We start from the raw sequence: 12,869 nt of genomic DNA on the forward strand, positions 1-12,869 counted from the left end.
CGGTGGATCTTGATTAACTGCATGTGCAAGTGCATTCAACATGACAGAACATTCCTCTAATAACCACTAATAACCTCATTGTTAACATAGCTAGCCATGCATGTGCATATATTTCTGCACCTTTACTTGATGCTAAATAAGCTGAGATATTTTGAAAATTTAGTTTCCATCTTTTCATCATTTGCAGTAAAATTAACATTTTATTCTGTGCTTTCCATAATTATGAATTTTACTTCTCGGTGTTCTAATTTCAATGTTAAGGGGTGTAGTCACACATAAAATTAGCTATTTAAAAATATACCAAATTCATTTTTCACATGTACCAAGCTTCTAAAAGATTTGTATACTTTTCAGGTTTCTTCTATGGTGCTGTGTGTATTGGCATGGCCGGCTTGGCATCCATGATGGGAGGTTTATTACAAGTAAGGGGTCTTTTTACATCCATTAAGAGTGTGTTATACAAAAACGTTTATCACTTCTCCCTCTACAAGAAACTGATACTTGGTGTACCGTGTAAGATGGCTCACGGCTATGAAATCTAAAACAAATATAAAACATAGTGTATGAGTAGTGTTTTGGTATAATTTTGGCGTTATATGAATTTCATACATACATCATTATGAACCATGGAACTAGATACTGTAACTTTGAGCTGACGATAAAACATTGTATGTCCTTGCTCAATTAAACTTATGTCTATATTTTATACAGGCAGCGCTCTCTATTTTTGGCATGGTTGGAGGTCCATTGCTGGGGCTATTTTCTTTAGGAATCCTCTTTCCCTTTGTAAACTCATTAGTAAGTACATATAATCACGCATTGATTGTAAATTCTTTTTGGATAAACTTATATAATATTTCAGTTGTCCAGCAGCCTTCTTACTCCTAGACAAGGCCAACTTGCGTGGAGCAGACAAGAAAAGGCATGTCAGCTAGGTTTTTTTTTTCATATTGTTTCATTGCTATGTTATGTCCTGTGCTAGCTATTGCCATCTCCTTACCATACTCTCTCCAATATACATATTTTCTATTTTTATTTCATCTTCAACCCAACCCATTAAATCCAGTCTTGTTTTGTATTGCAGGGTGCAATAGTTGGTCTCCTGGTTGGATTCACAGTTTCATTGTGGGTTGGGATTGGATCTCAAATTTACCCTCCGCTTCCTATAAGATCATTGCCTAAACACTTGTCTATAGAAGGCTGTAATTTTAGTACCATCGATACCAACTGGACAACAACAGCACTGCCCCTAGTGACAGACTTAATGGGGGATGTTAGTGAGAGGTATGTGATGCATCTGGCACTGTATGACATTAATGCTAATGAAACGAAGACGTTTTGAAATAATGTTTGACTGTTCCAGAAATAATTGATAGAATTAGAGCAAATCGTGAATATACAGCTTATGAAATAAGTATTGAACACATCACCAATTTTCTAATTAATGTTATTATTTTTAAATGTGCTATTGACATGAAATTCTCACCAGATGTCAGTAACAACCCATCCAATCCACACAGGCAAAGAACTCAAGCCATAGATGCCTATAAATTAAGTTATGTGTAATAATGAGAAATTGCACAGGGGAAAAGTAGAGAGGTGCAAAAAGCCATGGAAAGTCAAGACACCAGCTGAAATCTATCAGTAATTAGAAAACAATCCTGTCACTGTATGCAAAAACAATTGACCCTAGAATTGAGACTATAAAGAAGTATAATACGCTGTTTAAGATATTAATTATCCTGACATTATATCTCAATAACTTTCCTACTTACGGGCTAAGGCATAAGTAGTTTTTACCACATGATTAAATCTAACAAATCTATTCTAGAATTTTCTGTGTGATGATGACATTTGTTTATCACCATGACTATCAAGAACTCATGCGATAGCTGATGGCTTTTACATTATGACATATTTGGACATCAGTAATACACAAAAACATGAAGGAAGTAGCTATACAATTTTTTTCCAAGTCTTTGGTCTGTTGCCCAGAATTAGGAATGTTAGCCATCTATTAATGTTTTAATATTTTACTGTTCTCTAATGTGCTGAACAGAGTTGTTCCCTAATGGTGTCAGTGATTACTCTGTTTTTCTCACTTGTAAGAAAAATGATTAAAAAAAACCTTAAAGAGGACTTGTCACAAGGTCAAATCTGGCCTTTTTTTGGTCTTACTTTATTACCTGTGCTCTCCTGCGTTTTATGCTTTTGCTTTTTTTTTGTTTGCTTGTTTTTTAAATCCACAATTTTGTTCCAGAGATATGAGCCTTTATATGTAGTGATAAAGTTTATGTCTTTTAACAAAATGTGTGGCTTTATTGAATTTTCTGGGGGCATATCTTTAGGCCACATTGCATTATTACCCTCTAAGCAATACCCCCTTAGCAAAGACCCTAAAAATTTGCCCTAAATAAAAAGGCCTATATCACTGTAAGAGCATAGCATTTTTTTAAAGAAACAAAAATAAGATTACTATTACCTGTAGATAACTATTGTATCTTTATAAATATGAATATCCCGTTTTTACATTTGTTTCCATCTATTTTCCAGACCAGCACTGGCTGATAATTGGTACTCAATGTCCTATCTGTACTTTAGTACCATTGGTACACTCGTAGCTGTTATTGTTGGAGTAGTAGTCAGTCTATTATCTGGTAAGCAAACTTAATTTTTTTTATACATATACAATATAATATGCTAAAGCAGAAATAGAAAATAATCGGGTTTTGATTCGTCATTTGTGATTTATTGCCGTCACTTTTTTTGCTTGTCTTGTGGAATTTGGGAATTTGCAGATATTTTTTTTTTTTGCAACAAATTCTTCAAAATGGCTCACACAGTTCACAGATTTGGTGCAAAATCAAAAATTATTTTTTGTTGTCTGTAACAGTTTTTTTGCAGTTTTTAGTGTGCACACGTTCCGGATTTTTCACGTTTTTTCGCTATAAAACCGCGATAAAACCGTTAAAAACGCATCCATTATGCATCCTATTAATAGAATGCAATCCGCAATTTTTGTGCATGTGTTGCATTTTTTTCCGCGGAAAAAAATGCAGCATGTTCATTAATTTTGCGGAGTTTTTGCGGATTTTCCGCTATTTAATGCATTGGGAAGCTCTGGGAAAAAACGCGAAAAATCCGCACAAAAAAAGCACAAAAAACGCGCAAAAAACGCATGCGAATTTCCTTCAGAAACAGTCCGGTTTTGTTCAGGAAATTTCTGCAAGTAATCTTGACGTGTGCACATAGCCTAAAAATTGGATGTTTGTCTAAAAATATGACAAATTAAAAATTCTGCCAGAATTCTTTCTATAGGCAAGGACTGTAGTAAGGTGTGCCAAAAAATGTGACATTTGAAAAAAGTTGCATTTTGTAAATCTATCTAAAAAAAAATGTGGATAAGAAAGGATTAAAAAAGAAAGATGACATCAAAAATGGAGGAAATCTTATAGATAATAAGGCACATATACTATATCCACTAAAGAGCAAATTACTCCAGAAAACTGTAGAAAGAACAATTATATATTGGGGTGATAGTGAAGTACTTTGAACATTTTGGAAATCTTGAATCATTCCTTTTAATGATGTTGGTATTTGCTTTTTAGTGTTCATATAATTAAAATAGCATGTACGGTAGTTTGTAAGATAATGATAACACTGCTTAGAAGCAATAGTCACTCATATTGATTCTTAAGTTATTTTTTTCCACAATGTGCCATCCTCTGCACTTGGGATAAGAAATGCAAGCTACCGTAGATATAACTTTATATTGCAAATATAACATGTCAAATAATCTGTTTTTCATCTGCATCACCAGATAAACTCCTTTAACATGTTAAATTGAAGTGTATATGAATATGCCACCCTGCCCTTAGAGCGGGACTTACAGTAGTTAAGAAACAGTTAAGCAGTTTGAACAGGGTAATCACAAGTAGATTAAACAGTACAGAACATATAATGAGTTTTAAAGTACAATTAGAACGGCAGTAAAGTCTCGCAGAAATTATACTAGTGTTCCTCTGACAAGGGTGATACACTCGTCCCTGTTGGAGCTACTACTTTGGCTTCTTCTTAAAGGGAACCTGTCACCTGAATTTGGCGGGACCAGTTTTGGGTCATATGGGCGGAGTTTTCAGGTGTTTGATTCACCCTTTCCTTACCCGCTGGCTGCATGCTGGCCGAAATATTGGATTGAAGTTCATTCTCTGTCCTCCGCAGTACACGCCTGCGCAAAGCAAGATTACCTTGCGCAGGCGTGTACTACGGAGGACAGAAAATTAACTTCAATCCAATATTTCGGCCAGCATGCAGCCAGCGGGTAAGGAAAGGGTGAATCAAACACCTGAAAACTCCGCCCATATGACCCAAAACTGGTCCCGCCAAATTCAGGTGACAGGTTCCCTTTAAGGAATGGCCCTAGCAGGGGTCTCTGGTTGTTCCTGCTAGGCTGTAAGTCCTCCTGACAAAGTTTACTAATGTACTTTGAGCCTCCTGTGCTCCATCTGGCCCCCACCCTGTCTGCTGTCCGGTCTTGACCCCTGTTCAGTACGCTAAAGCTGGAAGCGATGACCTGGCTCACTCATGCCTTCTTTCTGCTACTACAGGCGTCCTCCTCTAGGCGGAGTCTCCTAAGTGCACAGTGGGAATCTCGAACCAGGTCCGCTGCGGTCTCCCATTCTCCTCCAGCCGCAGTGGAATCTGCTCAGCGGAGACATCCGCCCCAGCATCTGGCTCAAGCTGATACTGTGCGAATGGTTACTGCTGCCTTTCCAGGCTCTGCCTTTGTAGCCAGCACTGATCAGCAGTGAGTAGGTCGGGGTCACATGCTCAGGTCCTGTTGCGGATCCTATTGGACCATCAGGAAGGTCCCGGAGCGCTACTGCTATAAAAGGTTTGCATGGCCGCTCGGCCATGCACTAGTGTAAACTTGCTAATGTGTGTGGATGTATGTCTGTCGATGGATGAAAGATCCAAATCATTCCCATCCCTAGTGTTGTTGCCTGCTTGCGAATGGTGGAAGCTACCTAGTGCCAGACAGTGCTACTCTGCACATCCAGCACACAATTCAGCGTCTCTCAGCAGCGATGCAAAGCACAGATAGTCACAAAGCAGGAACAGCCAATGAACTATTTATTTCCTTTGCTTTGGCGAGGACTTACAGTAGTTAAGAAACAGCTAAACAATTTGAACAGGGTAATCACAAGTAGATTATACAATACAGAACATATGAGTTTCAAACTACAATTAGAATGGCAGTAATGCCTCTCAGAAATTATACTAGTGTTCTTCTGACAGTGGTGATACACTTGTCCCAGTGGGAGATACTATTTTGGCTGTTCCTGAAGCAATGGCCCTAGTGAGTCACCCACCTGGGTAGTGGGGTACTCGGTACCGGGTCCGGTCGCACTTAAAGGGGATGTCACGGTGGCTGCGACCCTTTCCGTGGCCCTTAGTGCTCAAACTGATGGGGAAAGGTGTCTTAAGGGAATTAGAATTAAAGTTTGTGTTCGTGACTCCACCTGTGGTTATCGGCCAGTAGGGACCGACGCTGCTTAACCCCTTAATCCCATATGACGTACTATCCCGTCAAGGTGACCTGGGACTTAATCCTCAGTGACGGGATAGTACATCATATGCGATCGGCCGCGCTCACGGGGGGAGTGCGGCCGATCACGGCCGGGTGTCTGCTGACTATTGCTGTGATATCGATGTGATCGCGTTGCTCCGAGGGTCTCCTACCTTCTTCTCCTGCTCAGAGCAAGCGCTGGTAAGCCTGCAACCCTGCATGTCAGATCGCTGATCTGACACAGTGCTGTGCAAAGTGTCAGATTAGCGATCTGACGCTATTACATGATGCTTCCCCCCCCCACCCCTCCCCCCCGGGGCAATGTTGTACAGTAAAAAAAAAAAATATTGTTCCCATAAATACATTTCTTTATCTAAATAATAATAAAAAAATAATAAAGATACACATATTTAGTATCACCGCGTCCGTAACGACCCCACCTATAAAACTGTCCCACTAGTTAACCCCTTCAGTGAACGCGGTAAAAAAAAAAACGAGGCAAAAAACAACGCTTTATTATCATATCGCCGAATAAAAAGTGGATATAAATAACCATGGTGCCACTGAAAACGTCATCTTGTCCCGCAAAAATGAGCTGCCATGCAGCATCATCAGCAAAAAAATTAAAAAGTTATAGTCCTCAGAATAAAGCGATGCAAAAATAATTATTTTTTTCTATAAAATAGTTTTTATTGTACTGTATAAAAGCGCCAAAACATAAAAAAATGATATAAATGAGGTATCGCTGTAATCGTACTGACCCGAACAATAAAACTTGTTGTGAATTCTGTGGTCAAGCTCCCTCCTGTGGTCATGAATGGTACTTCGGCTGGTTCTGTCTATGAGCTTCCGCTGGTGGATGTGAGTGGGGCTGCGGCTTCTGAGTTTCCTTCCTCAGGTGACGAGGTTAAGTCGTTAGGTGCTGCTCTATTTAACTCCACCTAGTTCTTTGTTCCTGGCCTCCAGTCAATGTTCCAGTATTGGTCTGGCTCTCTCCTGGATCGTTTTTGTGGCCTGTCTGCCCTGCATGAGCTAAGTTCTGCTTGTGTTACTTTTGTTTGCTATATTTTCTGTCCAGCTTGCTATATTGGTTTTTCTTGCTTGCTGGAAGCTCTGAGACGCAGAGGGAGCACCTCCGTACCGTTAGTCGGTGCGGAGGGTCTTTTTGCCCCCTCTGCGTGGTTGTTTGTAGGTTTTTGTGCTGACCGCAAAGCTACCTTTCCTATCCTCGGTCTATTCAGTAAGTCGGGCCTCACTTTGCTAAATCTATTTCATCTCTGTGTTTGTATTTTCATCTTAACTCACAGTCATTATATGTGGGGGGCTGCCTTTTCCTTTGGGGAATTTCTCTGAGGCAAGGTAGGCTTATTTTTCTATCTTCAGGGCTAGTTAGTTTCTCAGGCTGTGCCGAGTTGCATAGGGAGCGTTAGGCGCAATCCACGGCTACCTCTAGTGTGGTATGATAGGATTAGGGATTGCGGTCAGCAGAATTCCCACGTCTCAGAGCTCGTCCTATGTTAGTAACTATCAGGTCACTTTGTGTGCTCTTAACCACTAGGTCCATTGTGGTTCTGAATCACCTGTTCATAACAAAAACTGCTTTATCAATTTTACCAAACGTGGAATGGTATAAACGCCCACCCAAAAAGAAATTCATTTATAGCTGGTTTTTGGTCATTCTGCCTCACAAAAATCGGAATAACAGCGATCAAAAAAATGTCACGTGCCCAAAATTGTTACCAATAAAAACATCAACTCTTCCCACAAAAAACAAGACCTGACATGACTCTGTGGACCAAAATATGGAAAAATTATAGCTCTCAAAATGTGGAGACGCAAAAACTTTTTACAATTAACAGCGTCTTTTAGTGTGTGACAGCTGTCAATCATAAAAATCCGCTAAAAAACCTGCTATAAAAGTAAATCAACGTCCCCCCCTTCATGCCGCCCTTAGTTAGGGAAAAATAAAAAAATTAAAAAAATGTATTTATTTCCATTTTCCCATTAGGGTTAGGGCTAGGGTTAGGATTAGGGCTAAGGTTAGGATTAAGGCTAGGGTTAGGGCTAGGGTTAAGGTTAGGGCTAGGGTTAGGGGTAGGGTTAAGGCTAGGGCTAGGGCTAGGGTTGGGGCTAGGGTTGGGGCTAGGGTTAGGGCTAGTGTTAGGATTAGGGCTAGGGTTAGGGGTAGGGGTAGGGTTAGAGGTAGGGTTAAGGCTAAAGTTAGGGTTAGGGTTAGGGCTATGGTTAGAATTAGGGCTAGGGTTGGGGCTAGGGTTAGGGTTAGGGCTAGGGCTAGGTTTGGGACTAGGGTTAGGGTTTCAGTTAGAATTGGGGGTTTCCACTGTTTAGGCACATCAGGGGATCTCCAAACGCGACATGGCGTCCGATCTTTTCCAGCCAATTCTGCATTGAAAAAGTAAAACAGTGCTCCTTCCCTTCCGAGCTCTCCCATGCGCCCAAACAGGGGTTTACCCCAACATATGGGGTATCAGCATACTCAGGACAAATTGTACAACAACTTTTGGGGTCCAATTTTGCTTGTTACCCTTGGGAAAATAAAATTTGGGGGGCTAAAAACATTTTTGTTGGAAAAAAGATTTTTTTATTTTCACGGCTCTGCGTTATAAACTGTAGTGAAACACTTTTGGGGTTCAAAGTTCTCACAACACATCTAGATAAGTTCCTTGGGGGTCTAGTTTCCAATATGGGGTCACTTGTGGGGGGGGTTTCTACTGTTTAGTTACATCAGGGGCTCTGCAAATGCAACGTGACGCCTGCAGACCAATCCATCTAAGTTTGCATTCCAAATGGCGCTCCTTCCCTTCCGAGCTCTGCCATGCGCCCAAATGGTGGTTCCCCCACATATGGGTATCAGCGTACTCAGGACAAATTGTACAACAACTTTTGGGGTCCAATTTCTCCTGGTACCCTTGGGAAAATACAAAACTGGGGGCTAAAAAATAATTTTTGTGGAAAAAAAATGATTTTTTATTTTCACGGCTCTGCGTTATAAACTGTAGTGAAACACTTGGGGGTTCAAAGCTCTCACAGCACATCTACTGTAGATAAGTTCCTTAGGGGTCTTCTTTCCAAAATGGTGTCACTTTTGGGGGGTTTCAATGTTTAGGCACATCAGGAGCTCTCCAAACGCAACATGGCGTCCCATCTCAATTCCAGTCAATTTTGCATTGAAAAGTCAAATGGCGCTCCTTCCCTTCCGAGCTCTGCCATGCGCCCAAACAGTGGTTTACCCCACATATTGGGTATCATCGTACTCAGGACAAATTGCACAACAACTCTTGAGGTCCAATTTCTTTTCTTACCCTTGGGAAAATAAAAAATTGGGGGCAAAAATATAATTTTTGTGAAAAAATATGATTTTTAATTTTTACGGCTCTGCATTATAAACTTCTGTGAAGCACTTGTTTGGTCAAAGAGCTCACCACACATCTAGATAAGTTCCTTAGGGGGTCTCCTTTCCAAAATGGTGTCACTTGTGGGGGGTTTCAATGTTTAGGCACATCAAGGGCTCTCCAAACGCAACATGGCATCCCATTTCAATTCCAGTCAATTTTGCATTGAAAAGTCAAATAGCGCTCCTTCCCTTCCGAGCTCTGCCATGCGCCCAAACAATGGTTTACCCCCACATATGGGGTATCGGCGTACTCAGGACAAATTGTACAACAACTTTAGGGGTCCATTTCCTACTGTTACCCTTGGTAAACTAAATCAAATTGGAGCTGAAGTAAAATGTGTGTGAAAAAAGTTAAATGTTCATTTTTATTTAAACATTCCAATAATTATTGTGAAACACCTGAAGGGTTAATAAACTTCTTGAATGTGGTTTTGAGCACCTTGAGGGGTGCAGTTTTTAGAATGGTGTCACACTTGGTTATTTTCTATCATATAGACCCCTCAAAATGACTTCAAATGAGATGTGGTCCCTAAAAAAAAATGGTGTTGTAAAAAATGAGAAATTGCTGTTCAATTTTTAACCCTTATAACTCCCTAACAAAAAAAAATTTGGTTCCAAAATGGTGCTGATGTAAAGTAGACATGTGGGAAATGTTACTCCTTAAGTATTTTATGTGACATATCTCTGTGATTTAAGGGCATAAAAATTCAAAGTTGGAATATTGCGAAATTTTCAAAATGTTTGCCAAATTTCCATTTTTTTCACAAATAAACACAAGTCTTATCAAAGAAATTTGACCACTATCATGAAGTACAATATGTATAGAGAAAACATTGTCAAAATCATTAGGATCTGTTGAAGCATTTCAGAGTTATAACCTCATAAAGGGACAGTGGTCAGAATTGTAAAAATTGGCCCAGTCATTAACGTGCAAACCACCCTTGGGGCTTAAAGGGTTAAAGGGGTCCTCTGGGGTGATGTTATGCAGCAAGATGGTGACACTTCCCACAGGTGAAACAAGGGCCCCAGGGCTCCCAAGGTGTATTGCACAGATGGTGTGGTGGATGGTATAGTAAAGAACCAGGAAACAGGTTTGCAGTCCTTACCTGGTCTACTGATGTTAGCAGTCAGCCTCAGTCCAAGGTACCAAGTGCAGGGGTAGCTGTGGTCCGGCCGGCTTGGAGGCAATAGGGGATCCCTCTCCCAGGTGAGGTCCGTAAGCCTTTCTTACTTGTGCTAGTTGGTGAGGACCCTGCTGCTTGTAGCTTGCTGGCAAAGTCCTGAGACAGATGTCTGCACAGTGGGCAGTGTGAGCCGTTTTATAGAGTCTCTATCACGACCAGGGCTCTCCAGGTTACTGCTTCACCTCAGACTTGTGTGGGCAATTAACATACAGTCCTATGCCCTCCGGTTCTGCCGTGCATCGTAGAGAACAACACGACCTCGGGCTCCCGGTGCCCGGTTTCTGCGTTCTGGCTCTGATGGTGTCCGGTTGCCATTCCCCTCTGAGCCCTTCCTCTTCCACTGTGCTCCTTTCCTCTTAAGCTCCACTACAATCCAACCCTTCAGGTTTTCTCTTCCTTTATCAGGGGCTACAGCTCCCACGTGGCTGCTCAGCCCCACTGTCTGTTCCAGACATCCTTCTCCTATCTCTCCCTCCAACAGACTAACTAGCTTCTTTGGGACCAGAATACATAAAGTTGGGGAAGCTCCCCTGAATCCGGGTTCACAGCTCCGCCTTCTGGTCTGGATTCAGAATGTGTTGAATGTAGATGCTTACCTGGTAAAGAGAATCCTCCTTGCCTCCAAGCGTGATATCACCCTCCCCGAAAGGAAGGCAACATCACTGTAACAACTGGTTACCTGGGGTGTTACACTAGCATGGATTGCAGGTTGTTCCAGCTAGTCTGTATGTTCTCCTGACAAAGTCTATTAATGCACATTGAGCCTCATTCACTCCACCTCACCCCCACTCTGTCTGCTGTCCTAGCCCAGACTGATCACTGTTCCTTACATTAGTACTGGAAGCGATGGCTCGGCTCTCTTGTGCTTTCCTTGTACCACCGCAGGCGTCCTCCTCTTGGTGGAGTCTCCTCAGGGGTCTTCTGTGCTTAATCGACAATGCTTGACTCCTGGATATGGGGAGAAGAGGGATGGGCTCCGGATCTTGACTGGTGTCATCAGTATTCGGTACCTTGACCGGCGCAGGTCTGGGATTTGGGCCTTGAATGGCACAGTCTGGACTATGGTGGTGTAGTTCGGGGTCTGGATCTGATTTGGTGTCATCTGGATCCCATCTGCAAGCAGGCATCAACCTGTGTGCACATGCTTCCTGCTGCGGCCTGTCATGCAGCGTCTTCTCCTATGCACCTCTGTCTCTCTTGGTGTCATGAATAATATTTGGAATTGAGAGTCCTCTGTGGTTGATACTGTCATGATCCATTCGGAAGTTTAGTCTTGTCTGCTCTTTCTCTGGTGGATCATGTCAAGGGTTAACTTTGCTCTGCCTCATTCTGGGCTCGGGTTTGCTATTTAGCTTCCAGGTATCCTGAGGGTGGTGTCAGCTATAGCTCTGTCTTTGGCATGTGAACCTGACTCTGGAAGCCCTTGATTTTTTCCTACTGTGAACCCTGACTTGTCCTGTGTCTGTTATCTCCCCCTGCCTGCCCTTTCCCAGTGTCTCTTTGTTTGTCTGTATATCTGCTTGACTCCCTGGTTCTGATCTCTTGGCTTGGCTTTTTGACTCCGTTTCAGTTTGTCCCTATTGTACCGTATTTTGCCCGTCCTGGTTTACTGATCCCTTGCTATGTCCTGACTATCCATTCTGTCTAAATCCTTTTGTACTGTTGTGCTCTGACTTGGTTTTTCTGACCTCGCTCTCGCCACTAGGTGGCGTCTGTTCAGTTGTGTGCAGTCTGGCTTCCCTACCAGGCTCCCCCTGGTGGAGGTTGCGCTGTACTGCACTGCAGCTGCATGACATTATAGCTGACCAACACATTTAACGGGATTTCTGCATTTTTTTTTCTTTTCTCTGCTCTGTTTGCTATGGATCCGCTCTATACCATAGCAGATCAAATGGATAGTTTGACAGTTATGATACAAGACTTGTTTGTGGAACAGAGGGCATTGTCCTCTTCTCATAACCACCTGCAAAAGGAGCTTTCTGACACAGCTAAATCATTGCAGACTGACTGTAAGCGCTCTGACACTGTTGATGTCTCTTTGCACTCTCCTGAACCTACAGTCAAGCTCCCAGATACCTTCTCTGGGGAGAGGGAGAGATGTTTTACTTTTACTGAGAGTTGCAAGCTTTTTTTTTCTCTTAAGGCCCCTTCACATTAAGCGACGCTGCAGCGATACCGACAACGATCCGGATCGCTGCAGCGTCGTTGTTTGGTCGCTGGAGAGCTGTCACACAGACCGCTCTCCAGCGACCAACGATGCCGGTAACCAGGGTAAACATCGGGTAACTAAGCGCAGGGCCGCGCTTAGTAACCCGATGTTTACCCTGGTTACCATCCTAAAAGTAAAAAAAACAAACAGTACATACTTACCTACCGCTGTCTGTCCCCGGCGCTCTGCTCTGCACTCCTCCTGTACTGTCTGTGTGAGCACAGCGGCCGGAAAGCAGAGCGGTGACGTCACCGCTCTGCTTTCCGGCTGACCGACGCTCACAGCCAGTGCAGGAGGAGAGCAGAGCACAGCGCCGGGGACAGACAGCGGTAGGTAAGTATGTACTGTTTGTTTTTTTACTTTTAGGATGGTAACCAGGGTAAACATCGGGTTACTAAGCGCGGCCCTGCGCTTAGTTACCCGATGTTTACCCTGGTTACCAGTGAAGACATCGCTGGATCGGTGTCACACACGCCGATCCAGCGATGCCCG

The 12,869-nt window shown here is 42.6% G+C and overlaps 1 protein-coding gene across 1 annotated transcript in view; it reads left to right on the forward strand.

The window, feature by feature from the left end:
- The window catches only part of LOC138675775 (sodium-coupled monocarboxylate transporter 1), a 63,024-nt gene that overhangs the window by 37,627 nt on the left and 12,528 nt on the right, over nucleotides 1-12,869 (forward strand). The window contains exons 10-13 of the mRNA XM_069764294.1: nucleotides 355-422; nucleotides 712-798; nucleotides 1,085-1,284; nucleotides 2,554-2,657. Coding sequence (XP_069620395.1) covers nucleotides 355-422; nucleotides 712-798; nucleotides 1,085-1,284; nucleotides 2,554-2,657 — 459 coding nt within the window. The remainder of the gene's footprint in view (nucleotides 1-354; nucleotides 423-711; nucleotides 799-1,084; nucleotides 1,285-2,553; nucleotides 2,658-12,869) is intronic.

The sequence above is a fragment of the Ranitomeya imitator genome, chromosome 4 (genome assembly GCF_032444005.1).
Source record: "Ranitomeya imitator isolate aRanImi1 chromosome 4, aRanImi1.pri, whole genome shotgun sequence".
In the NCBI taxonomy this organism is placed as follows: Eukaryota; Metazoa; Chordata; class Amphibia; order Anura; family Dendrobatidae; genus Ranitomeya; species Ranitomeya imitator.